Genomic DNA, 27,890 nt, shown 5'->3' with positions numbered 1-27,890 from the left:
GCAGGACTCTGGGATCATGACCTGAGCTGAAGGCAGACACTTAGTTGACTGAGCCACCCAGGCCCCCCTTTAGTTCTAATTTCTTATACTTTCAGGCTTCATTTTCCTAAAAATCCACATAAATCCCAGGAGAGTACATTTAAGCCAAATTTAGTTTGGCTAATGATTCCTTTTCTTAATGAGATGCTTCTGATTGTATTTAAACTGAAGCTGGCCAACTATGTAAGATTTTGAAATAAAAAAATGGATATGTATCTGCAGCAACTAGAAAGCAAGCTCTGGCTTAATGGTGATGGATGTAGTCACCCGAGACCCTTTGCTTTTGAGGACTGCGCATTACAGGTTTCTCTTCATCAACATAAGCAAAGCCTCAGTTGGTAACAATTGGTTTCTGACTAGCAAGTTTCTTTCTACCTTTGCCTAAACTTCTTATTGCCAGTAGATTTTTTTGCATTTACATTTATTTGGCTACTTGCCTATTTTTGAATACTATGTTTATATTTAATTATTTAATATATGCATAATGAGGGCAAGGTGGGGTTGGAGGATATTTAGTGTCACATTAATAAAATATTTTTTATTATTTTCCTCAATTGCAGGAAAATGCAACTGATAATAAGGTGATTTCTGAATCATCACAGCTGAATGAATTTGAAACCTTGACTGCAAAGTTCCATTTTGTTGATCTGGCAGGATCAGAAAGACTGAAGCGTACTGGAGCTACTGGCGAGAGGGCAAAAGAAGGCATTTCCATCAACTGTGGACTTGTATGTCCTTTTCCCTTTTGTAACACATAATACCCAAGTGGAAATCCTTCATGTGCTGAGCTGAGAAATGAAAGTTACAATAAACTTATAAACTTAGGAGTAATGCACATTATAGGCTTTCTTTCTTTAAAACATTGCAAATTTTTACATGTGTATAAATTTAGTTGGATTAAATTTTATGACATATGCAGAAAATAATATATATAGTAGAAATGATTTTAAAAATTCTTCCCACCTTTAAAAATAAATTGTCAAAATCAGCATTTAATATTAAATATTTCATGGGATGACTTTCAAAGTAGATTTTTTTGCTAACATTTTATGACAGTCATTTTATTTTGGGAATTATCAATTTTTTTAAAGTAATGATTGTTTTAAAATGAGAATTTTGAAAATTTTCCTATGTTAGGAGTTAATTTTAATACCATGCCACCTAGTGGTGGTTTTGATTGCAAACCACCTTGTGTTTGTTAGTATAAGGCTTCTGTTATATAGATAAAAAAGTTTTAGGGCAAGTTTTTGTATAATAAATCTTTTCCTATTGACTTTCATTATAAAATTGGACATGTGTTCCTGCATAAAAGTAGTGGCATCCCTAAATTTCTGTGATGCAGATAGCATCAGGGTCTGTGTTTTCTGCTTTGCTGCTCTCCCTCCCTGCCTAGAGCTGGGGACTCCAATCAGATGGTCCTATTTTACTGTTGTCCAGTATTTGCTCCTAGATGATTGTAATTCATTTGGTGTGGAAATTAACAACCAAGACTGAATAGAGAGAGCCAGACTTCCCAACTCTAACACCCATCTTGATGCTGACACTATGGTTCAGTGTTAGTGTTAAAGGGAGTGACCTGGATCCTAGACTTTGTGTAGGAGATAAAATCACGGTGGAATTTCCATTTGTGCTGTCAAGAAAAAACAAAAGCCATTGGTCTGTTTTTTTGTTTAGGCCACTGAAACGTGTTCAGATACATCTGGTAAAGTTTCAGGGTGGCCAGTGGTTAAAACTGAAGCTTCTCTGGAGAAGGGCAACTAAGACACAATGTGATGCTGATGTCAGTCTCTGCAGGATCCATTGGTCCTGACAAAAACATCATGATTGTCTGTTGGCATTACTAAAGGCGAGTGTGACCAAGGTCTAGGACAGTGCTTATGCTTTAGGTACCAGTTCGCTGTGGTAGGAAAAACAGTAGTAGTGTCAGGAGGAGTGACTAGAGAGTTCTGTAATTTGACCTACTTTTTAAATATTGGATGAATAGCTCATAGACTCATTGTATTTCTAAAGATAGCTATACCTGTGTTAGGAACACCTTGTTCAGAGAAATCATACTGATATTTTTATTATGGTTCAAGAAGATTTTGTTTTTCCACAAGGAAGCTATATTGCAGTAAGAAAACTTCATGAATCTGCTAAACTACCTAAACATTTTATTTCTTCATAGAGTTGAGAAGAATTTGAAACATGAATTGACAATTTTCTGAGGATACAACCGGATGTTCTGATAATTCTAGAGATGGTTAGGTGGTGCCAATTTTATCACATTTCTATTTTTAAAGAAAATCTCTGAATAGAAATTTTAGGTACTTGTGAGTTATGGGTATATTATAGCACTACATTTTGAGTGGCGTTAGTTTTTAGTAGTTAATATAGAAAAATTTGAAGTATACTTCATACTTCAAAATACAAATATGAAACAAAACCAAACATCTTCTCAATTCTGTCATGTCTCCATATTATTCTTTATAAGCTTTTTTATTTAAAAGTGTTATAATTACTAAAATTTTATTAGTTTCTTCTCTCTCTCTCTTTCTTTTAGTTGGCACTTGGCAATGTAATAAGTGCATTGGGAGATAAGAGCAAGAGGGCCACCCATGTCCCCTATAGAGATTCTAAGCTGACAAGACTGCTACAGGATTCCCTCGGGGGTAATAGGTATACATAAGTGATTATCCTCCATATTCCTGAATTTCACGTACTCATTAATTTTAAAGTAAATTTGTAAAGTGATTTCTAAGAACTGTTTTTATTATAAAGCAAATTAATAGAATGAGGAACTAATACTTTTTAAGTGCCTAAAATGTGTCCGTCCTTTTGTATGTGATTATTTCATAAAATCCTTAATAATATCCCTTGATGTAGGTGTTATTGTTGCTATTTTACAGATAAGGAAATTGAAATCCAGAGAGGTTAAGTAATTTATTCAAAGTCACTTAGCTTGTAAGTGAATGTACTTTTTCTACTATATCATAATTTCTGCTTTTAGTGCTTGGCACATAGCAGATACCTAATAAAATTTTGTTGAAAAATAAATGCTGTCTTCTAGGTAATTACAAGGTAATTAAATATTGATACTTTTTACAAAGTCTCCTAAATTTTTTTTTAAAAGATTTTATTTATTTATTTGAGACAGAGAGAGAGAGAGAGAGCACATGCACGAGGTTGGGGGGGTGGGCAGAGGGAGAGGGAGAGGGAGGCTCTCTGCTAAGCAAGGAGCCCGACCTCAGGCTCGATCCCAGAACCCTGGCATCATGATCTGAGCTGAAGGCAGACACTTAGCCAACTGAGCCACCCAGGTGCCCCAAAGTCTCCTAACATTTAACATTTTTTTTATATGCAGAAAAACTTTTTTTAATGTCAGTTGAATGAATACAGGATATTTGCTGTTTATTAACTTTGTCAATATCACTGATATTCCTCTTTTTCCATACTTTGCATCATTCTGATATATTTCCTCAGCTAAACTGATTCTTTTGGTAATAAATACATTCCTTTTTGTAAACATCAACATGTAGGCTTTACAAGTGGAAACATTTTTGGCATTTAAATTCAATCATAGTGTAATGCAACAAGTTACAGACAACCACAGTGAATCTATTTTACAGTGTTTTCAATGGTCTGACACATTTACTGGAAAGATTATTAGATGCTATAAAATTATCTGGTAATTACATTTACAGATTTCCTTTTTGAACAACAATTATCCAAAGAATTTTGATACTTTTGATAATAATATCAATCTGGGTCTTACTGTAATGAGACCAATTTTGGTTTTTAAGCCAAATAGAAATTTTTCAGGTTTGCTAAATTATAGTCCTTTCCTATATTTATTTCTTAACTATAAAACAAAGCAGAGATGATAAATGTCCTCCCCTTATAGTACTTGTGAGTACTTTAATGCTTCTGAAGGTTTGCTTGCCCTATAAGCAGTCTAAGATATTTGCACTGTGGGTCTTGAATTTCTCTGGAGTTTCAGATTGGCTACAGCTAGATAGCAATTGGCTACAGTCTCAGATGTTCCTCACCCATTTCCTTACTGAGTGGTAACTCTTCAGCAGAAAAAAACCTCTTCTAATCCCATCCTTAATGAGCCTCAATTCCTGCTTAAAATTTTAAAATTGAACTTCTAGTTCAAAAGCATTATACTTCGTATACATCTTGGAGAACAGAATACCTTTGTTTTGTAAAGTTTGTACAAATTATTCTTAAAAGAAAAATTAGGGGGCCCCTGGGTGGCTCATTCTGTTGGGCTTCGGCTCAGGTCGTGATCTCAGGGTCCTGGGATCGAGCCCCATGTCGGGCTCCCTGCTCCGCGGGGAGTCGGCTTCTCCCTCTGCTGCTCCCCCTGCTTGTGCTCTCTCACTCTGTCAAATAAATATAATCTTAAAAAAGAAAAATTAGATCAAAGATATTATTGGAAATAAACTGTGTCTATTTATGTGCATAACTTAATGACTTTTATTTTCTTAATGAAACTGGCTTTCATAAATTTATAATGTTTAATATAACATTACAACAAATTTATAGCAAAAATTCTGAAAAAGAAACATGTAAAGTACAGATAAAAATCAATTATATTTCTATTACCTACAAGTAACTACTGTTAACATTGTGATGTATTTCTTCCCTAATGTATGACATAATATGGCATATGATATAATGTGATAAATAATATATAAGATATATAACATAATAACCTATTTAAGTAATATGGTTTCCTTTAAAACAGAATTGTGGTTTTATATAAATTTTAAAAATAAACAGCTTTAATGTTTTCTTTGAATTTTTTGTAAATACAACCATTATTGAAATTTGTATCTTTGGGATTTTATTTAGTATGTGATCTTTTCCCTATACAATAGATCTTAGCTCCTCTCATTCCTGACTTTCACCATTCTCCTTAAGCACTTGATCCCAGTGCTTCTCAAAATATTTGTGAAGGGCAGGTTCTTCTACCCTACTCCCCAATTTGTGGTGGGTTTATACTGTGTATGACTATACTCAGCTTGCGCATTTGTGACTTACCATGTAAGTTTGAAAACAGTTGAACTGCTCTATACTACATTCAATGAGATGAGGTCATTGATTATAGCAAGTTCAAATGTTGTAAAAGTCTAAAATGCTTACTCTCAATTTCTATTTATTGTGAACATGTAACAAATAATTAGACTCGCACTGAACTGGGGACTATACTTTGAGTAGTCCTGTTCTCTAATCAGTGTCCATAACCATCACTCTCACTTGATTACCTTATTTTCTTCATTAAAAGAGAGAGCTAGAGATGCTTGAATTATTTTTTTTAAAGATTTTATTTATTTGAGAGAGAGAGACAGCACAAGCAGGGGGCAGGGGCAGAGGCAGAAGGAGAGGGACAAGCAGATTCCCTGCTGAGCAGAGGCTGATGCGGGGCTTGATTCCAGCACCCTGAGATCATAACCTGAGCCAGAGTACTGACTGAGACACTCAGGCTCCTCTGCATGAATTATTTTAACTTTCTGGATCTCTAATAAGTAAATATTATATATACGTGACACACATCACAATTACTAATGGCCTATTAGATTCCAGTATTGGGTTACACAAAGTATATTGATGAATAAAACTTGATGATCCTTATCCTCTAGGAGTTTAGGGTCTAAAAGTTGGGGTCTATAAACTTTCACAATAATAATAATAAAATCAACAAAAAAGAGATACACAGAGGATATGGAGAAAAGAAAGAGAGTAGGCAAACCGATGGTTGAATTCTTGGACTAGATGATACCGGTGTTGAATCTTGAATAATAGTAAGAGTAAATACAGATTAACAAGCATTGTTAAGGGGCACCTGGGTGGTTCAGTCATTAAGCATCTGCCTTCGGCTCAGGTCATGATCCTGGACGCCTGGGTGGCTCAGTTGGTTAAGCATCTGCCTTCGGCTCAGGTCATGATCTCAGGGTCCTGGGATTGAGCCCCAAGTCGGGCTGTCTGCTCTGCGGGGAGCCTGCTTCTCCCTCTTCCTCTGCCTGCTGCTCCCCCTGCTTGTGCTCTCTCTCTCACTCTCTGTCTCTCTGTCAAATAAATAAGTAAAATCTAAAAAAAATTCAGGATACAAATAATTAAATAAAAAGAAGATAACTGTAAAATACTGAAATATTAAGTAGGTAATGAAAGAAATGATTTTTGAATACAGTTTGTTACTACTATGGATAGGTTAAATTTTAGAATTATTTGTATTGCTTCAGAAATATTTTGTAGAGGGGTGAGAAATAAATATATGCACTTGCACTTTCTCAAAGTATTATGGGTAAAAGAAAAATAATATAATTTCATTTTCCCCAGTTTCACCTAAGTAAAAATCTTTTTCCTTAAGATAGTCTTAAAGCATGGGGACTTATAAATTTGCTTTTATTTTTAAGTTAGTAGTATCAATCTTTTAGTAGCTTGAAGATAAGATACTATTCAAAAGGCAGGATATTAAAAATGCTTATTTCAGTGTTTTACATGCTTTTTTCTGTAAACCTAATTATTCTTTTTAACTTTCAGCCAAACAATCATGATAGCATGTGTTAGCCCTTCAGACAGAGATTTTATGGAAACCTTAAATACTCTGAAATATGCCAATCGAGCTAGAAATATCAAGAACAAGTTGATGATCAATCAGGACAGAGCTAGTCAGCAGATCAATGCACTTCGTGGTGAGATCACACGGCTTCAGATGGAGCTCATGGAGTACAAAACAGTGAGTGAATGGGTTTGACTTTGCATTTTGTGCTGCATCTTGTGAAGAAAGTGATGCCTTTTTGTGATGGCTTATACATACATATCTCCAGAGTCTCTTGTCTGTCAAAATAGTAGCTTCCTTTCTTTTGGAGATAGAATTCTTTAGTTTTCCTTGTGGGTAACTTTTAATATTGTCCAGTCTATCGACCTGACCAACCTCTTGTTTCAAAAGGCTTCCTTAGTCACTTTCTTTAGTGACAAATGCACCACAAAGGGATGTAGTAGAGGGAAAAAGATCTCTTTTGCCTCAAGGCTACTAAAACAAAAGGGCCCTTTGTTGTAGATGTGTTGTATGCTTAAACAAAACTCTTGTATATTTAAGACCCCTTAACAAACAGGGAAATATTTTCCTTTCCTAGGGTAAAAGAATAATCGACGAAGAGGGTGTGGAAAGCATCAATGACATGTTTCATGAGAATGCTATGCTACAGACTGAAAATAATAACCTGCGTGTAAGAATTAAAGCCATGCAAGAGACAGTTGATGCATTGAGGACCAGAATCACACAGCTTGTTAGCGATCAGGCTAACCAGGTTCTTGCCAGAACAGGTATATGTATAAGGTGGGATAAGTGAGGGATTAACTCATGGAGGGCAGGAAACATTCTTTGTGTTCATTAATTACCTGGAATATTTCAAGTAGAAATATCAATCTGTGTATATACAGTCTGTGATTTTAAGTTAAATACTTAATTTATAAAAAATACATTCTTGAAGAAACAAAATTTGGCTTTTTGCTCTGTAATATTATTTTATTGTCTGCTTATATAACTAAGGGTAGGAAATCTGCTGTATGAATTGTGTTTTAAAGCATTATTATTTTGTTTCCATAACTTTTTTTCTCTGATTCTGTTTTGTTGAAGTTTTAATTTAAAGAAAATTCTTAATTTCATGTTGTCTTGCAGGTGAAGGGAATGAGGAGATCAGTAATATGATTCACAGTTACATCAAAGAAATTGAAGATCTCAGGTGCAGTTCACATTCTTTAATATGTAATGCACGTGTTTTGGTTTTGTAGTATAGTAATACTGTTATTTGTTGAGCTATTGTTTAGTGATATTTCAGTCCTTTGGTGAGGTTAATTTTAGTAGGTACTTGCCTTTCCCATAATGTCATATTCCAAACTACTTTTCTCCCTTCTCTTCCCATATTATCCTCCTACTCTAGTTACTATACTTCTCACTGGGAGCTTACCCAACCTGACGTATAGGACCGGCATAACTGATATCTATAAGGTTACTTTTGGTGCCTTCCCTCCCTGTGCCCCTTTCTCCACCATTTAGGAATGGTCAACATTAATGTCATTTCTAATTTTTTTTAAAGATTTGTTTATTTTGGAGTGGGGATGGCAGAGGGGAGGGAGAGAGAGAATCTCAAGCAGACCTTCCCACTGAGCATATAGCCTGATGAGGGGCTTGATCTCACGACTCTGATACCATGATCTGAGCCAAACTCAAGAGTTGGACACTTAACCGACAGAGCCATCTAGCCCCTCAGGGTCATTTCTAATTTTTTAAATGTCCCATTACTCCTGTTCTTTTTTGTTTCTCCAGCTGCTTTTTTATGTGTGACTCATTGCATCCCTACCAGTTTTCCTGCCTCACTGGTACATACAGAGGCACCTTCAACACTCATTTCATACAACATAGTACAAATGCTCACCATATGCCAAACACCATGTGTGGACTCCGCAAGTGTGACATAAATAAGGAGTTCCCAGTCTAGGTGGGGCGACTTTCATATATAGTCGCATGTAGTAAATGGAATGACAGAAATTAGTTACAAGAACACCCACGCCTGGTATGGGAAGGTGGAGGAGACCACTGAGCCCAGACTGGGGTAATACAGATTAGAAAGCAGGTCAGGGACAAAATTAATTTCTCTATTTTCAGGTTCCATGGTCTGCCCTGATGGCTGAGCTACTTTCTCTTGAAGTAAAACTACAGTCAGCTCCATGGGGAGCATATAAGTAGCTCAGATCTCATTTTTGCTACCTATTTGCAAAAAATAACCAAGTGGGAGATCATCTTTCATAGCCACCCTGACACTTCTCCATCTTGTATTTGTGTGCTCTTCCTCTCCAACACTGAGCTGTGTTAGAGACAGAGATGAGTATTGTTTCCATTGTTTCTGCCTCCATAAGGCACACTGGATCCCTTAAATGTTTCAAGAAGTGAAAACAAATAAGACATTTGATGTGGTTGCAGATTAAGTTACTCAAATAACTGTTACCCTTATTTGGTGTGTATATATATATATATCTATATATATTTCTAAGCTTTACCTTTTTGGTGGAGGCTTTTGGGACATTGTGTCCTGGTTCTGGTCAGCAGCCAATCTAGACTTACAGTTTCTATCCTGTGTTGGCAGTGCTGTTTCCTGCCTACTGCCAAAAACTTATTCTCTACCCTCACTCTGTAGACCCTTTTTACCATTCCTCGAGACATAACTGATATTTCTATCTTTGAATTCTTAAAGATCCTCTTCCTCTTCCTAGGCTGCTTCTCTTTATCTCTTTTATTTCTTTGGCACTGGTCAATTTTTGAGGCTCATTCTAAGCTCTGGTTTTTGTGCTTTGTTTCTTTTCTTCTAAGGCCATATCGAAGCCTGATCTCACTATAGGACAAATGGCTTGACTAGTGTCATTATTTCCTACAAAAGAGAATCATTTCTACTCCTTATAGTGGCTAACCACAACATCTAAAATCTTTCTTTTTCAAGTTCTTGATATAAGACCATTCTTTAAGCCATTTAGAAAACAGAGATGACTCTTAGGCCCTGAGTTCAATCAGTGATCAAATCTTCCTTGGTGTGAGTTAATGGCTTGTTCTACTTGTCCAAAACTTCTTTGATGGTTCTTTAATTAGGTGTGTCCCACTCCTGACAGTAGTCTTCTAGAATCCCAAGGCTGTAATTTACAATATAAAAATAATGTACATATAAAGTAGGCATAAATGAGCTTTGAATTTAAATTGGATTACCTGGATTGAAATTAAATTTTCTATTAATAAGTGTGTGACCTTGGGCAAGTTCCCTAATATCTCTGTGCTTTAAGTTTGTTCATGTCTAAGAATGAGGTAATACCTGCTAGTCTCAAGGAGTTATTATGGGGCTCAAATGAAAGAACAAGATGTCACAGCCTAACGTGATATTATTTAGGTCCAAGTTCACATATCATTTTTTTCTCTACTAAATCCTACTCCAATCCATATTTCTAGCAAAACTTCACCTTTGGAAGGCATTTATTCATAGCTCCTTTAACATAATGCACATTTATGTTGATATATTGCCACTTGGGAATGTTTATATTTTAAGTTTTATTCTAATTGCAAAATAGTACTAGTTTCTTTTTAATAAATTTACATGTCCCATTAGTTGTTGTGAAATAATAATGCACACTAATTAATTAATTAATTTCTTGTTTTCTTGGGCGGGGGCTTAAAATTTTTGTAGAAATTTTTGAGTAGATAGGAAAGTATAAAAAAATTAAAGTCAACCATATTGCTACCGTTACTAGAACTGATGTTAACATTTTGGTATATCTCTTTAATGTTTTTTCAATGCATACTTTAGCAAAATTGACATAAGGGTATATATATTGCTTTGCTATCTTTTCTTTGAAATATGAAAAGATATGAGCATTTTTAAATGTTATTAAATATTTTTCTAACATAATTTTTGCATGATTCCATGTGGTACTATCTCGTGGTTGTAATTGATTTGTTTAATTGCCCACTGCTTGATAATTATATCCATTTCCAACTTTTTGATAAGAATAGTTATTACTCATTAAATATATTAGCAGTTTGGTGAGTTTTAAATTCATTATATCATTGATCCTCATAACAATCATAGGAAAATGTGTATTTTCATCTCATTTTACTGAGGAAAGAGTAGAGGCTTTTAAAGACTAATAGCCCAAGATCAAGTGAGTGACAGAGCTAAGATGCAAGCCCTCAGTCTGCTCCATCCTAAGGAAGTTTGTATCCTTCCCCTCATGATTCACTGCTTGGTCTCTTCTTAAATGCAGGCAACAGGGTTGATTGGTGAGTGGAAAAGAAAGAGTGTTGTTATCAAAAAAGCCCAAAAAGCAACTTCTCCTAATGTGTCTTGGGCTTTGTGGAGTTGATCCCTAAAGGTTTCAGCTTTTATCAGCACCAGCATTGAAGAAACATTGAATATACCCCTATGAAATGCAAACTTAAGTCAAATAATAAAAGAACTTGTCTGGTTATTATATAAATGAACCAATACAAAACAGGTCATTGTTGATAGCTAATTTATTATATTTTTGTTGATTCTTAACATTCATTATTATGTACCCAGGCTATATTGAAAATATAGAAAAATGTAAATATTGACTTTGGGTTTTTATAGTTAAGCTGAGTTTTTATACTTAGGTTATGCTGTTGATTAACAAAATGACAGCATTATACTCAGAAGTTTCTTGAAAATAATTTTGAAATCATTTAACTTGGAAGTTTATACACAGCTACTTAACCATTTGAAAATACTGTAATTGTTATTCTGCTCACATATGATACCAGACATATAATAAAGGAATTTCATTAAAGAATGTATAAGATACTGACTTGAAACATATTCACTGACTTATGCACACTCTGTTTCTAGCTGATTCCAACAGTATCATGAATAATTTTGGTAGTGAAAAAACACAGAGCTGGCTGCATCTTCTAGAGCTTATAAATTGCAAATTATTCTAACATCTTTTTCTGAAATACTTGGACATACGGCAGAAGTGCTATGCAATATAGTTTTGAGACAGATCTAGTAAGATAGTACTTTCTCCTTATGGCCCTGTCTCAATCACCCTTCTGCCAAATTGACCTTGGAAATGTATTATATTGAAGTAGATAATTGTGTTCTTGATGGTTTAAATCAAGTAGCAATAAAAGACTAGCCTAGTGGACTCTGAATCCCTTTTTGTTTCAAGAGTCCCCTCTTTTAGAACCTCATCATTCTATGTTATGTTTTTTTTGCATATTACTGACAGTACATACATTATTCTCCTGTCATTATTAGGACTGCTTGAGCAAACAAAAGAATGTTTTCAATTATCAAACTCAGGTTTCCTTGGAGATACCATCTTTTCCCACGCTGTGCTTAGGAGCCAGATGTCTTTCAGCCAGTTAGGGGCAAGTTTGGCTAACTATTCCTTACAAAGATTTGGAAATGCTATTATAGCATGATGAATGAGGAACTGAAAGAAAGGGGACCATGCTGCTTGTGGATTTTAAGTTTAAATGATGGGTTTACAAAGCAACATCACTGGTGCCTACTGGCCAGAATGCAACTAATCTAATTACCATAGGCACGTTTGAACACTAAAAATGTGATTTCAAATTTACAATTATTTAATCAGGGAATTAAAAAAAAATCCTAAACATAAATGTTTGTGAGCACCTTTATTTAGAAAAAAAAAAAAACCCTACCCTGTAGCAACACTGAAATACATTTTGAATAACATTTTAGCATACAAAACAACATATTTAAAGTGTTCCCTATTTATTGCTAGAGTAGTCAGATTTGTGGAGACAGAAAGTATCATGGTGGTTGCTAGGGGCTGGGAGGAGAGGGAAATGAGGAGTTAATGTTTAATGGGTGCAGAGTTTTAGTTGGAGAAAATGAAAAAGTTCTGGAGGTGGATGGGGGCCGTGGTTGCACAATAGTCTGGATGCACTTTGTGCTGCAGAGCTATGTGCTTAAAAATGGTTAGGGTGGTAAATTGTATGCTATGAATTGTTTACTACAGTACAAAATGTTTCCTGTTTAAATATATTTTTATTCGCTAGGGCGAAATTATTAGAAAGTGAAGCAGTGAATGAGAACCTTCGAAAAAACTTGACAAGAGCCACAGCAAGATCACCGTATTTCAGTGGATCATCAGCTTTCTCTCCTACTATACTGTCTTCAGACAAAGAGACCATTGAAATTATAGATCTAGCTAAGAAAGATTTAGAGAAGCTGAAAAGGAAAGAAAAGAAGAAGAAAAAAAGGTAGTGTTACAAAGTCACTGCTGTATGAATCCCTGTTTTTCTTTCTTTTCAGGATATCTTAATTTGCAATTACAGTGAGTATATATATAGTCTCACAGTATATTAAATAAGGGAAATGTCATTTAAATTAGCTGAAAATTATAATGATATACTTTTAATGGTTTATCTCTACTTGTATGTAAGAAAAATAAGTTAATTATAATAATACGGTAGTAGATTTTATTTAGACTATGACAAGGTAAAATTACTATTAGAAATTATTTTATTATTTTTCAAATAGCTGCTTTTGCATTCCATTCATCTTTTCTGCAAAGCTTGCTCTACCATTACAACTCACTGTTTTCATTTCTTTCCCATTTTCTAATGCAATTAAGTAGTCTCATGGATATAATCTGATTCCTGTCTCGATTAGTTTAAAGGCTAAACTAATCCATCAGGCTGTCATTTAATGTCATTTGGTCTCTTCAGTATTTTCTGCAGGGCTTCTAATTTGATTATGTCAAAGTTATTTATGTTATTTTAGGCCTTTTGAATCAACAAGGAGTTACTCAGCTTTTCACCACTGTTCTAGGCTTTCTTTTCCTTGCATCCTGATAATAGCTTCCTCTGAAATCAACTGGGTGCAAAGAAGAGGAAAATAAAAATTTGACCACTTGTAATGTGTGAGTGGTTAAATATTCACAAATTCTTTATGTGTCTACATATTGATTATGTGGTGCAGTCACATTACTTACTAAATATATTTTGAACCTGCCAAATTAATTTTAAGCATTTTTGGCTAGATATTCAAAAGGGGGCACAGCTATCAAATGGTTTGTTACAAGAGTCTTGCTTTGTAGAATTAATACTGACATTTAGTCTACCTGCTGCTTTGCTCAGTTTATTTAGAAATTTATTTAGGCAACCAGGCATTTCTTCCTTGAACAGTCCAGTTGACTAAAGTAATTGGAGATTTACATTTTTCAAGTTAATTCTGCTGTGTGTTCTTTAGTTAAAAAGGAATGATTAGAATAATTAAAACAAGGAGTTACACATTTATGGTTAGGAGGCATTGCAACTGAAATTGCATTCTTAAGATACTAATGTCTTAATAGGTGTTTTTCTTGGATGACTGATTATGGCAGCAGTAAGATATATAATGATTAGCTTTTATGCAGGGTAGTTAAAACTGAAACAATGATCACAGAGTTATATGTGATCCAACATACTGCTTGAATGAAAATGAGATTTTTGCACATGACTTACTATTTTCTTATAAAATTCAGTTTTGTAGTTGGTCAAAATATCAAATATTATGACTTGTTTTTAAAGGTCTTGGTTTTGTTCATGCATAATAAGTATAAGAAAGGGTATCTTTCTCAAGGTCATGAACTGATTCTGTTGTTTCATTTTGAGGTAAATTTAGAGATACTACCATAATCACCTGTTTGGTATGAATAATGAAAAATAGGGATCCCAATAGAAACCTAGGCTGTCTTGACATTTGTATAGTGAACATAGGTACCCTAAAATAATACCTCTGATGGAGGTTATTTTTGTGACAATGCAGGGAGATAAGCATTTTGATTGGTAAATAGTACTAAAGGAAAAATATATTATTATTAACATTTGTCCCTGGTGCTTTTAAGGTAAAAAAATTAAATAGCTGTTATTTCATGGTGAAAAATCGGCTATTTCAGTGATTAAGGTGGATATAATAATTGTTATGGTAAAAATAATAGCAGATGTTAATGCTAAAAAGACCTTACCAAACAACTGTATTTAAACTTAAGAACCCAAGTGAAAAACGTAAGTTATTTTTTAACAAAAAGTGATATGAAATAAAAAAAAAATTGGTGAGGAAAAAACCAAACTAGATAAGGTGAATTTAGAGATATTACCTTAATCATCTTGAAAAAAGTGAATAATGGCTTAAAATGAGAAAAATTAATGCTTCCTAAAAATTAATAATCATATATGATACTTTAAAAAATGCTTTATAAAGCATTTTCACATACATGCTACAGCATGTCTTTGTAGAACTGAAACCTACATAATGTAGTGTGAACCTAGAAAAAAGTTTTCTTGTGTACCATAAACTGCATGATAGCCTTTAGAACCAGTTTATGAATCTATATTACATATAAATTTGTAGAATTTAATACAGTTTTTCCTACCACACTCTATTCAAACCTTGTTGTGGATTTAAACATGAAAATCAATACTGTTTTACTCAGCTTGATTATCACTGTTAACTTTTTGCTGTAGATCCTAATAACTTTTAGACTGTATGTAATGTAAATTCCTATTTTAAAAATAGGAAGCTGCCATTTTAGCTAAAGGGTTTGCTACAGGTTGAAAAAAAGAGTGACAGCAGTTTGTCTAGTCTTCCACTGGAACTCTTTGGAGGCAGCAGCTCCTGTTTAGGTATATTGATTCTGGTTGAGTTGTTTTATATCCCTCATATTTATTTATTTTATTCATCAGAGAAGGCATTGTAAAATTTGGATTCTGCCTCAACCTTACATACACAGTAAGTTTATTTAAAAATACTTTGGGGAAAAAAAAAAAGGAAAAAAATTCTTTGGAATTTGGGACTAATTTTTCTCTAGAAAATTTTATAAATACATATTGTCCAGGTTTCCCAACTGACTCACATCAAGTGATTTTTTTTACCCAATTTGTAGTGTGGTAAGAGCAATTCACAATGGAAGGGGAAAAAGAAAAAAGGGAAAAGAAACTTTCTTTCCTTTCATGGATATAGCCAACCTTCAGGGAGAAAGTGTGAATTTCTGCCTTAGCCATCCTTTTTATTCCATCTTCTGACCCCCTGTGTCCTTATGCAGCCGGTCGTGGTCCATTCCTCCCTTATGTGGTCAGTTCTCATGTAATTCACCCTACTCCAAAGTATTCCTGATTCCAAAATCATCTACTTCCTTTTGTCCTCTCCTTAAATTCAAATTTGGGAGCAAAACCATCTACGGCTAAAGGAATCCACACTATATATATATATCTCCCCATTATAACCAATAAGCCTCCTTTCTAAGGATGTTTGTAGTTTTGAAAGAGGAAGCATTAATTCAAATACTGAGTGACAGTGACCTCATGAAGAAAAAAAAAAATCAAGGTTTTGTAGGGAAGATTTTTACCTTCTGTTAGCTGAGGGTTTCCAAGATCTATCTGGGGCTTCACTTTTGGGTTCAGATATCCTAAGCTGCCCTCATTCTCATAGCTGCGTTCTTTCCTGTCCACTAAAGCCACAAATTATGTAGAAGCTCCATTTCTTTTAATTTACTTGGTTTTGTGTTGTTAGTTTTTGGTTGTAGTGGCTGCGGGACCTCTGACAAAGTAAGTGTTGGTAGGAAGAGTGGCAAGTGGGTCCTTTTATGTTAGAAACTGCTTTTATGTTCAAGGAGGGCATCATAAGTCCTGTTTTACATGAAAGTTGAAACTTTTTCTGCATCAAAGTCTTTATCAAAGCTACAAAAATTAACTAATATGTGGGGGCTTAAGGTTTATTCTTCTACCTGTCTGTGCTTATTTCCTATTGAGCTGTAAAATCATCCATAGTTGTAGATAGGAAAATAAGGGAGTGTAACAAAATAAGATGAAATAATTGAAGAGACTGTATTACCTCTTTTTCAGTAACAGAAACGTTGAAATTGTTGGCAAGATTTGTTGTTCTCTGTCCTCTTAATTCTTTCTCCATGTAACGGAACTAAATAGAATAAACTGAACTCCTTTAAATTATGAAGAAGTGTCAGATTATTAGTTTATTTTTCTGCCCCCCCACTGTCTTTTTGAACTACTTGTTGCAATGTTGTTTAAAGAAACAATTGAAAAGGCATCTAACATTTACCTACTTCTTAGCTCATATCATCCATACATTTTAATAGAGCTCTCTTGTGTTAGATAAACAAAAATTCTGCATATCGGATATAGAATATTTGGGCTCTTTGGCAGGGAACCATATCCTTTGAACTACTGTAATTCACTTTCATTAGTATAAGCCTACATTAGGCATTAATCCCCATTTTTTGGATATCTAGCTTTAAATGACTTGAATTATAAAAAATTTTACTAATTCATCAGACTGCATTATACTTGTATTTAGTGGTGTCAGGTTGAAACTCTTGAAACACATAGATTTCTTAAGTGATGGCTTTATTTTCCTTTTTCTAGCCATTATACTGGACCTTTTGATCCCTGGTGAATATCACTCTAGAATTTTTTTCCCAGAAAGATTGCTAGTCTCTTCTTGTAATAGCAATATGTAAGTTGATTATGAAAAACAATTGCAGGCCAACAAATAAAAATCACATGCAAACACATGAAAATAACTGGCTTGAAATAATTTATACTTAAGGCCCAGTCTTTTCATTTCATTTCAATATTGATGATTCTGAAAAATATTTTTGGAATTCTGGTTGCAAGTGTGCTATATCAAGATTGCTATATGCTTAATCAGAGCCTAGCACATCTGTCTTTTTGTTTATATGACAAATACTGGTATCCAGTACATTCCATTGAGTAAAGATCCCCAATTCTGTGTATTGAATGTTGTTTAAATTATATTTCAGAGTCTTTAAGTACATAGTTTTAGTTTTTCTTATATTTTTCTGATTGAAGAACAGTCTTACTAATGGAAAGTACTACATTTCCCATTTTATTGCCACCTTTGCCTTAGTCCTTTTAATAGTTTCTAATTATTAGAACAGTGATGTTATGAGATTTTATTTTCAATTAATAAAATTACAGTTTTTCACTGATATCATAATAATCATACTCATTTGACTGTAATACCATTTCATGTATAATTTTGAAATAGAATTTTTTTTTTTAGATTTAGTGATGTTCACAGGTAGTATATTAAAAATAGAAAACAAGTTTTAAAAGTAGCATTCTAGTATGTAGTATTAATGGTATTTTCATATTATGGTATAAAGGCATTACTTTTTGAAGTTCTTTTAATGATGCCATAAAAAGGTCTTTTGGGAAGGCTTAAAAGGAAGAGGGTATCATTGAAAGTGGGCTTTTTTGGGGAAACTGAGAAAATCGAATCATTTCAGATTAAAAAAAGCAATGGCATCCAAACACTCTTACTACTGATCAAGTTATATAAACTGAGACTCTACATTTTACTGCTAAATAATTTCAACTGATAGTCTATATACTCTTCTTAGGTATAATGCTACTTGTTTTTCTACTTACTTTTTATTCATACAAAATGTATTGCCTTTTTACTGTGTATTGTCCTTTGATGATATCTTTTAAAATTTATTTTAAAGTCTTCAAGCTCATGTATCATTTTTACCTTCTTATCACTTTCGCTTTTTACTGTCTGGTTTGTCCTTCATTGGCTTGGCCTTCCAATACTGTGCCTCGTGATTTTGAAGGCTACAGAAACTTGAGGAAAGCAATCGAGAAGAAATAAGGTTGGAATATTTCCCAGGTTTTTTATTAAAATGTCATTTAAATACTTAGTTGCCATTCACAAGGAAATGTGTTATAGAATTATAGATTGGTTCAGACTAGATTAGCCTGGTGCTCCTAAAATTAATGATGATTTTATAAAATTGACAAATACATCAAATACATTTCTAGAAACTACTTTTTCAGAAGAAAACCCTCACAAGTTATATGGATTAAAATTCAGGCAATTTCACGTGACTTCTGAATAAACTAGCATAATTATGATGGTGACTTACCTTTTTTAGGCTAAAAATGACCCCTCAAAAACCCACCATTGACTTTCAGAATGTATCTTTCAAAAACTTGTGAGCAGACTGGGAATTTTTAACTGGGTGGGAATTGAGATTTTGTTGCAGCCCATGCTAAGTCACAGGTGGGCTTTTCTCCTCTCTTCCTTATTTGGTGTAGTATTTGGAATATTATATTTGCAATACAAATGTGTTTGTATATACAAATATTTTAGTAGTTGTTGGAAAGCAACATTAAATGGCAACAAAGCAACAGGAAAATGTGGCCTTATTACAGATAAGATTTATAAGGCATTTTTAAGGTTGAATTAGAAAAATAAGTGTTGCTTTTAAAATGTATTTGAGGTGAGAATCAGAAACAGGTATTTTCTTTTTTTTTGCTTAAAATTTGAGCAAAATTTAGAGGCATGTTTCTGAACTCTCCATATAATAAAAATTAACATTTTAGTCATTCAGAATTATAGTTATTTAAATGAGGATTAAGTAGGATTTTACTTATCAGAACTTCTCTTCATAGATTTTTCTAAACCTCCAGATTATATCATCAAAATGATTAAGAAAATAATATTTAAATATTTTAGAAGCACCGCTTTAGAAATTTCATCTCTTACTTAAAATAAGCCTTTTGAGAACTTTTACTATGCAATAATTAGTTACAGTAATATCTTATTTTAAATATGAAAGCTTGAAAATTTTATTTTCTTAAAATTATTTAATAATTTACATTCCATAATTACATTCCACATATTATATAGTATTCTGCAGTATCTATAATTTTATTCTATAATTCTATAACTTATTTAAAGTATTCTATAATGAGAATGTAATTCTAATTGTTTGCACTAGAACTCACCTAATTAGTATATATTTAGGACATTATATTTATTATACGAATTAAATTATGGCATTAAAAATGTGAGATTTCTTCTCCTTCAGGTCAAAATAAAATGCATAGTTAAAGTAATGTATGGAAGCCACCCTTCCACCTTAAAATTTTCAAGTCCTTTGTCTTTAGTGAGTAAAGTTTGCTTCCAGTTTTTATAGCATCCCCTAAGGGATAGCAAAAGCATAGCAGTTTTATGTTCTAGGACAGGGCTTTCCGAACATGAATATGTATACAAATCACCTGAGTGGTTTGATAAAATGAAGATTCTGATTCAGTAAAACTGAGGTGGAGTCTGAGATTTTGACTAACTAGCTTCTGGGCGATGCTCATGCTCCCATGTCTGTGAACTGGACTTAAGTGTAAGATTCTAGAATACCGGCCGGGGAGTCAAGATACTTCCCTGGCCTGCAGTTTCTTTTTAGGTTGTCAACAAAAATGTTGACATTGGTTGTCAGATGTCAAAGGGGTTAAACTGCATGATCACTAGTGTTCCTTCCACCTTCAAAATTCTGATTCTATGTAACATGCAAACTTAAATATCTTTCATGCTTCTTAGTTATTTTAGATATCAATTTGTCTCAGTTTATTGAGGAAAACTTGAATATTTGAGGTACAATAACCATAAAGTATCAATTTGTATTTTAAAAACTTAAGTTTTAAGTGATAAAGGTAAATTAATAATGTAAAGTTACAACTGCTGGTCTTTCTGCATCAAAATTGGCATGAATAGCATATAATATATGAATTAACTTTATATATAAGTGAAAAGTAACATTTGCTGGATACTGGTGACTTGAAGAAAGTAGGAGGGTTACAATAAAGTGGTTATCTAGCTATAAACCAGAGTAAAAGAGAATTTGGGTTGGAGCTTAAATAATGAAACAACCAACAATAACAAAAATTGTGTGCTGCAACAATTTACAGGTGAGGAAGGAAGACTTCATAGGGGAGAGACTGGGGAATGCTGATGGGAAATTTCTTTCCAAACATATTCACCTGTCCTAGCCTTAACCTTAGTCTTAAACCTCAAGTATAGTCTGTTTGAGTGCCCCGTACTATCCTTTGAGTGGGATGATGGATGAAGGGGAGTTTCTTTCTAGAGTTTCAGCTGGAACTGCGTGATGGAAAATCAATAGCTCTAGTATAATACAAGTGATGTAAGAGAGGCATTCAGTATAATCATTTTTTTTTCCTAACAAAATGATTTAACAACACTCATGGAACCCTGTTATAATTTACTTGATCTCTCTCCAGTTAAGATTGTTTTATTGATATTCCTACTGGTTTCTCCTTCTCACTCCAGAGATATGCTGTCTTCTATGCATCTTTATGCATCTTTCAGCCTGTGCCGTTGGACTCAACATAGTTAGTGCACGAGACACATAGAGGTGACAAACAGGTGCTCATGCACAGTAATAGAGATTAATATATTTAGTAAACACTGCACATTTATTATGTACATCCCCTGGGCATGGGGGACATAATGTTGAGTCAAACAGGCATGATCCCTGCCCTCACAAGGCTTGCAGTTGAGTAGGGAAGACAGAAATTAAAGAAATGATAACATAAATAAACATGAATTAAGAACTCTGAAGTGCTTACAAGGGAAAAGTTATTTATCTTGCTCTGAGTACAAAAGTATCTGTGAGAATTGGGACCTAAGGTTAAACATTACAGCTTAATAATAACAGAGCTTAAATAAGATTAAATTTTTAGCCTAGAAACGAAAAACAAGTCCAGGTATTGGGGCAGTTTTTAATGTAGCAGAATGCCTGAAAGATATGATAGGTGTTATAAAGTTATTTTGATAAAGTTGTTAAGCTCTTTCTAGGGGAATTTTATTTGGAGAATATTGCCTTTTTGAGCATTTTTTTAAATTCTTGATGATTTCAAGATGTTGCAGTAGCACAAGAAGAAATTTTTCACATACAGATTTATTTGAAGTTCACTTTCTTAATAGTATTTAGTTTGATTAAATGCATGAGTCTAGTGAACAGATGTGTAACTTCTGCGCATAACTGATCATGGTTGCTGAACCCTAAAAGAGTCATAGTGAATTAAGTGTGAAAAACTTTGCTCACTGTAGTGTGCACTGTCTTCTTCTCAAGGCCACTGGGGCTGAGTTAGCTTAGCTGTAAGCATTACCTAAGCATCATCAGTATGTGGTTACAGCTGTTAGTACCAGATGACCATACAGGAGGCTTCTATTTGGTATGGCCCATCTTGCGGCAGATCCTGGAATTTCCTACTCAGTCAAAGGTCAGGCTGAACCTCAGACAGTTTTGATATGCAAAGACCCATTTCTTTGAGAACATTTTAAGAGTCCTGTGCCATACGTATGGCCTAGGAAAAAAGCCTGTGCTATTACTAGAGGAGACCTAACCACACTAATGGATACCGCTAGTGTAGACAAACTTACTGTGAGCAGATTTAGTCTGGATCTTTAAATTTACTCTTAAGCATATTAGGACATCAATAAAAATTCAGCTTCTGTATCTTTGTGTTTAGATGGGAAAAGTCATATATTTAGATGAGAAAAGAAAAATATTTGTTTGATTTCCTTTGAATTTAAATCACCTACGTTCTAGTTAACTGACTATCACTATGACTACTTCATAGCTATCTCGTCAGATCTCATGCTTTAGGGTATAATCTCTTCCTCAGTGTTTCTAGGAAGTAAGCTTTTCTCCAATGATATAAATCACTATTTTTTGAATGGCAATTTCTGTTTTCCTCTGAAGCATCAGACATAACTTTGCTCAGTCAAATGATAAACTCTTCTAGTTTGTTTTCACAAATAATTGATGATTTTTAAGATCTGGGAGACAAAAGTGAACAATTTTCCTCTCTATTTTAATACTGTACCCTTTTGTTCCTTTTTTTAAAGTGTGGCTGGTAAAGAGGATAATACAGATACTGACCAAGAGAAGAAAGAAGAAAAGGGTATTACAGAAAGAGAAAACAATGAATTAGAAGTGGTAAGTATGAAAGAATAAACTTGTAAATTTCAGTGCCTGAATTTAGCTTGTTTATGGTTGCTGATAACTATACTAACTTATATGTAGACTTATATGTAGAAAAGAGAAATGGTTATCATGTATCCATTTTAAACTATTTGCTTGAGGACTTCTTTTCTTCAGAAATATGAGCTATAAAATACTGGCAACTGTCAATCTTGTGCAACGTGAAAGCATTGTGTGCATGTGTGGAAGGGGGTAGAATACTAGGAGAGGTGAAGTACTATTTTATTTAAGACAAAATTATCTAATAATCCTGACATTGTAGAATGAGTTTTGCACTGATGAAAGGTGAAATTTGTGTACTTCTGTATTTTGTACTCCAGCAATCTCTCTTAATGAGGTAATCAGTTTGTTTTGTTGATATTTGTGCTATTAATAGTCATAAATCACATTTTAGGAAGAAAGTCAAGAAGTGAGTGATCACGAGGAAGAAGAGGAGGAGGAGGAGGAGGAAGAAGATGACATTGAAGGGGGTGAAAGCTCCGATGAATCAGATTCTGAATCAGATGAGAAAGGTACTTGCTGTTCAGTACAAGGACAAAAATTAATTTGGGGAATTTGTTTAAAATACGGGCAGAAAACATTCTCCATTCATTCTTGATGAGGGCAGCTTTTATAACTGCTGACTTGTGTATTCCCTCCCAGCCTCATGTTTCTGCCCCTCCTGGATTTAGTCATTGTGTGATTTCCATTCTTAGCACAAATAGTATCTGTTGTCACTGATCAATGTGAACAGTCTATCTTGTTCACCTCTTTTTTAGTTTTTGGTTTATCCAGGACATTTTCCTTATAGCTGTTAAGTGAATACCTGGATGTAGATGGTGGTTTTCATGCTCTTGCTTGAAAGTTAGAATTATGATATTGTGGCCTATTACAGTGTGTTTATTTTCTTCTTTTATAAATAGCTAATTATCAAGCAGACTTAGCAAACATTACTTGTGAAATTGCAATCAAGCAAAAGCTGATTGATGAACTAGAAAACAGCCAGAAAAGATTGCAGACACTGAAAAAGCAGTATGAAGAGAAGCTAATGATGCTACAACATAAAATTCGGGACACTCAGCTTGAGAGAGACCAGGTGCTCCAGAATTTAGGTAAGAATTACATTTAATTCTGATTAAGGTTCCAACTAAATTGCCAAAGTACGTTTTTATCATTTCTGCCTTTAGAAGAAAGAAATTACATTAGAAGCCACATTATGTGCGAGTTTGTCTCATTATGTTAAATATTGCTTATTTTTTCATTCTGGTTCCTATCTAGGCTATTTAATTATTTGTCCAAAGTTGTGGCTAATTGTTTTACTGTCTTGATTTATGCTGGGAATATTTTTTAAATTAAAAAAAAAAAAAACCTTAAATAATTGTTAAACTAAGCTGAGAGTAGATAATAAAAGAGAGAGTGATTCACAGGTGCCCTGGCCTCTTGAGGTTTGTGTTTGGAAGATAGTTTTTCTCTGAGCTCATAAGTTGTAAATCAGCAAAATGAAAATCTGTATCTCATAGAAATAAATATAAATACCCTTTGATCGTTTAGGTTCAGTGGAATCTTACTCAGAAGAAAAGGCAAAAAAAGTTAGGTCTGAATATGAAAAGAAACTCCAAGCCATGAATAAAGAACTACAAAGACTTCAGACAGCCCAAAAAGAGCATGCAAGGCTGCTTAAAAACCAGTCTCAGTATGAAAAGCAATTGAAGAAATTGCAGCAGGATGTGATGGAAATGAAAAAAACAAAGGTATTGATTATATTTTGCATTAAAGTCTGATGTTGAGGATATTTGTGTCATTTGGGACAAAAAATTATTGTGGTTCTTTCCATATTCAATAAAAGGTAACCCAGTCTTAAAAACGATGCACTTCCTTTTGGCAGTTAGAAGTTGTTTCCTATAGTCATCCATTATCAAAGCCTTTCTTCAGAGTAGCTGAAAATCATGTGGTCAAAAACAGGGCTTCTTTGACTGATGGATATAACTCTTCTCCTGAAACACATAATATATTATGAACATACAAAAAATTGATAATTACATAACAAACACTATATTCACTATTTAAGATATTAAACATTTACAGTATACACAAAACCTATGTATTCCTTTCTGATCATATTCCCTTTTCCCCCAGAGGTAGCAACTACCTTGAATTTAGTGTTTATCCTTCCCATGCATAGAAAAATATAAATTGTCTTCTCTTGACAAAAGAGAGTATGTGAATCCTTATCTGTCCTGTGTTTTTGTTGTGGAATTAATTATTCTTATTAACATTTGGCATGACAATCAATGTCAAATAGTAATTGTGAAATAGCAAATGTGAAAATGATTTAGGAATTTTAGATTATAATGTTGTGTCTTTGCTGATGACAGCAATAGCTAAAATTATTAGGTGCTTACTATATGCCAGGCATTGTTATCAGCACTATACAGATATTACTCAATAAATTATCATAATAGTCCAATGCCATAGAGCTGTTACCTCTATTTTATATATGAGGAATGAAAACCTAGAGAGGTTAAGTAATTTGTTCAAGGTCACACAGTTACTGGTAATAAGTACCAAAAATAAGTACCAACTGAACACTGAATATAAAATGCATAGAGCACTAAGCAATTTGATAGAAACATATTAGAAAATTATTAGAAATAGAAATCTATTAATCCCACAAAATAAGAATTGACCATTTAAAATGTGCAGCAAAGCTCCATTGTTTCCATTTTAAGTACTCAGAATTCTAACTGCTTACTTCCATACATGTGATTAATTTAATGAATGTTGTGATAGGAAAACTCCAATAGATGTGTTTACCTAATTTTTTTAGGTTCGACTAATGAAACAAATGAAAGAAGAACAAGAAAAAGCCAGATTGACAGAGTCTAGGAGAAACAGAGAGATTGCTCAATTGAAAAAAGATCAACGTAAAAGAGATGTGAGTGGACTTTAACTTTTAGTTATATACAAATGTACATTGAACAAGCTTGTTTAGTAAATGGAAGAAAATTTTCTGATAACTATAACTATTAAGTGCTGGTTAAGGACCATAATTAAGCATTAATTTTATAATATATGGATTATAGTAACTCCATATACAAGGTTATAAAAAACACTATAATACTATTACAAGTTTTATTAGAGGCTTATTTCCTAGATGATGAGATGCGAGAAAATGGCAAAGGATAATTATCTCTAGGGAGATCAGGGAACTACTTGCAGTATTATGTAAGATAGTGATTTTAGGCTGGTTCCAGAGAGTTTCACCACTAGAGATTCTTAGCAATGTTCCTGGAATAATAACCCACTTTCACCAGAGGAGGCTTTACTAAGAGCTATAAAAGTTTTCATATTCTTTCACTTAAGAATCCTACTTCTCCCATGAACTTAGACTAAGAAAATAATCTAAAATAAACAAAATTGTTATGAGTTAAAATCTTTATTTTAGGGTTATTTGTAATAGTGAAAAATGTAAAAACAACAAAAATGCTTGACAGTAAGGGGAATGGTTAATTATTGTCCATCTCATTTAATAGGTTATTATTCATCCATTGAAGATTAGGATTTGGAAACTGCATAGTAAAATGAAAAATGACTGCGATTTAACATTAAGTGTAAAGTAGCATTTTTTTAAAAGAATTTATTTATTTGAGACAGAGAGAGAGCATGAGCTGTGGGGGGGAGGCAGAAGGAGAGGGAGAAGCAGACATCCTGCCGAGCAGGGATCCCCATGTGGGACTCCATCCCAGGACAATGAGATCATGACCTGAGCCAAAGGCAGAGGCTTAACTGACTGAGCCATTCAGGTGCCTCATAAAGTAACATTTCATATATGCATGCTTGATTAAAATGAGGGAAAAAAATTTTAGGATATATACCAACATGCTAACTGTAATTGTGTTAAGGTTTTAGGTTATAGTCAGTTTGTTTTTTCTTCTTTCCAAATTTCTGGCAAAATGGTTATTTCATTTATGATTTTTTTTTCCTCAGAAGAAGAGGCCATCATGGTCTTTTTCCCATTGTTGGTTAGGTTTCAGTCTCTGTTCTTTTTTCTTGCTCAACTTGTTCTAAATCCTCCCTGAAGAAAATGTGAGCAAACAGCATGTTTTAGAAAGTAGACATGTACTTTGGGAGGTAAAAAGACAATTTAAGGAGATAGAAGGGAGTAATGAGAAAAGTAGATATTTTCATGAGATGACTGCTGTATTAAGACTATATTTCTTTCTTTTTTCCTATTTACAAAAATTGGCATATATTCATGAGCCGTAAAATTCACTCCTTTAAACTGTACAATTTAAGGATTTAGTATATTCACAGAATTGTGCAACAATCATTACTGTTTTATTCCAGAATATTTTTTATCATTCCAAAAAGAAACTCCATACCCATTAGCAGTCACTCCCATTCTTCCCCCTCCCTGGCCCCTGACAGCCACTCTAGTATACTATCTGTCTCCATGGATTTGCCCACTGTGGATGTTTCATATGAATGGAATATACAATATGTAGCCTTTTTTATCTGGCTTTTTAAATTTAGCATGATGTTTTCAAGGTTCATCTATGTTACTGCATGTATTGGTAGTTCATTCCTTTTTATGACTGTATGGATAGAGCACATTTTGTTTATCCATTCCTTAATTGGTAGATGTTTGGGTCATTTCCACTTTCTGGCTATTTATTTATGTATTTATTTAGAAGTTTTTATTCAAATTCCAGTCAGTTAACATACAGTGTAATATTAGCTTCAGTGTACAGTATAGTGTACAATAGTGATTCAACACTTCTGTACAACACCCAGTGCTCATCACAACAAATGCCCTCCTTAATCCCATCACCTATTTCACCCATCCCCTCCCCTCTGGTAACCATCAGTTTGTTCTCTGTAGTTAAGAGTCTATTTCTTGGTTTGCACCTCTCTCTCTTTTTTTCCCTTTGCTCATTTGTTTTGTTTCTTAAATTCTACATATTATTCAGCCATAAAAAAGAATGAAATCTTGCCATGTGCAATGATATGGATGGAGCTAGAGAGTATTATGCTAAGTGAAATAAGTCAGAGAAAGACAAAAACCGTATTTATTTTGTTTTTAATCCAAACTTTGGGATGATAGGAATAATTTTCTTACAATATTCACTACTTACTTCTTTGTAACTAATTCATATGAGACATAGAGGTCAATATCGAACAACTAACTCCTGGGATGGAAATTTTGAATCTTATTTCACAACATAGGATCATATATGATAGAATATTCTGTTACAGAGATGTGATGCTGGCTAATCACATACAAAGCTAACATTCAGACTCCCTCACCCCTTTTACTTATAGCTGTGAACCCCTTTCTAAATTGTTTCACGTCATATTCATCTTTTAACCCTTTGTATATTTGTACACCATACAAATAATATGAATGAATTTGAGATTTAACTTAGAATAGAAAAAGCTTAATGTAGTAGTAACAAGCTTCAAACAATATGTTAATTTTAATT

At 33.7% G+C, this 27,890-nt stretch overlaps 1 protein-coding gene across 13 annotated transcripts in view; it reads left to right on the top strand.

The window, feature by feature from the left end:
• The window catches only part of KIF21A (kinesin family member 21A), a 147,088-nt gene that overhangs the window by 74,942 nt on the left and 44,256 nt on the right, over nt 1-27,890 (top strand). For 7 of the 13 annotated variants that reach the window (XM_081821480.1, XM_031032144.2, XM_006727698.3 and 4 more), the window contains exons 6-16: nt 600-767; nt 2,582-2,697; nt 6,568-6,763; nt 7,164-7,353; nt 7,709-7,772; nt 12,617-12,820; nt 22,293-22,383; nt 22,823-22,940; nt 23,331-23,519; nt 23,959-24,158; nt 25,235-25,342. In XM_081821480.1, coding sequence (XP_081677606.1) covers nt 600-767; nt 2,582-2,697; nt 6,568-6,763; nt 7,164-7,353; nt 7,709-7,772; nt 12,617-12,820; nt 22,293-22,383; nt 22,823-22,940; nt 23,331-23,519; nt 23,959-24,158; nt 25,235-25,342 — 1,644 coding nt within the window. Of the gene's footprint in view, nt 1-599; nt 768-2,581; nt 2,698-6,567; nt 6,764-7,163; nt 7,354-7,708; nt 7,773-12,616; nt 12,821-18,195; nt 18,235-22,292; nt 22,384-22,822; nt 22,941-23,330; nt 23,520-23,958; nt 24,159-25,234; nt 25,343-27,890 lie in introns of all 13 variants that reach the window. The other 6 variants (XM_081821483.1, XM_031032132.2, XM_031032152.2 and 3 more) reach the window with 1 other exon arrangement.

This window comes from Leptonychotes weddellii, chromosome 5, assembly GCF_054177405.1.
Source record: "Leptonychotes weddellii isolate Sample4059 chromosome 5, ASM5417740v2, whole genome shotgun sequence".
Lineage (NCBI taxonomy): Eukaryota > Metazoa > Chordata > Mammalia > Carnivora > Phocidae > Leptonychotes > Leptonychotes weddellii.
Note: the sequence above shows the minus strand (reverse complement) of the source record. Positions and strands in the feature narration are given on the sequence as shown.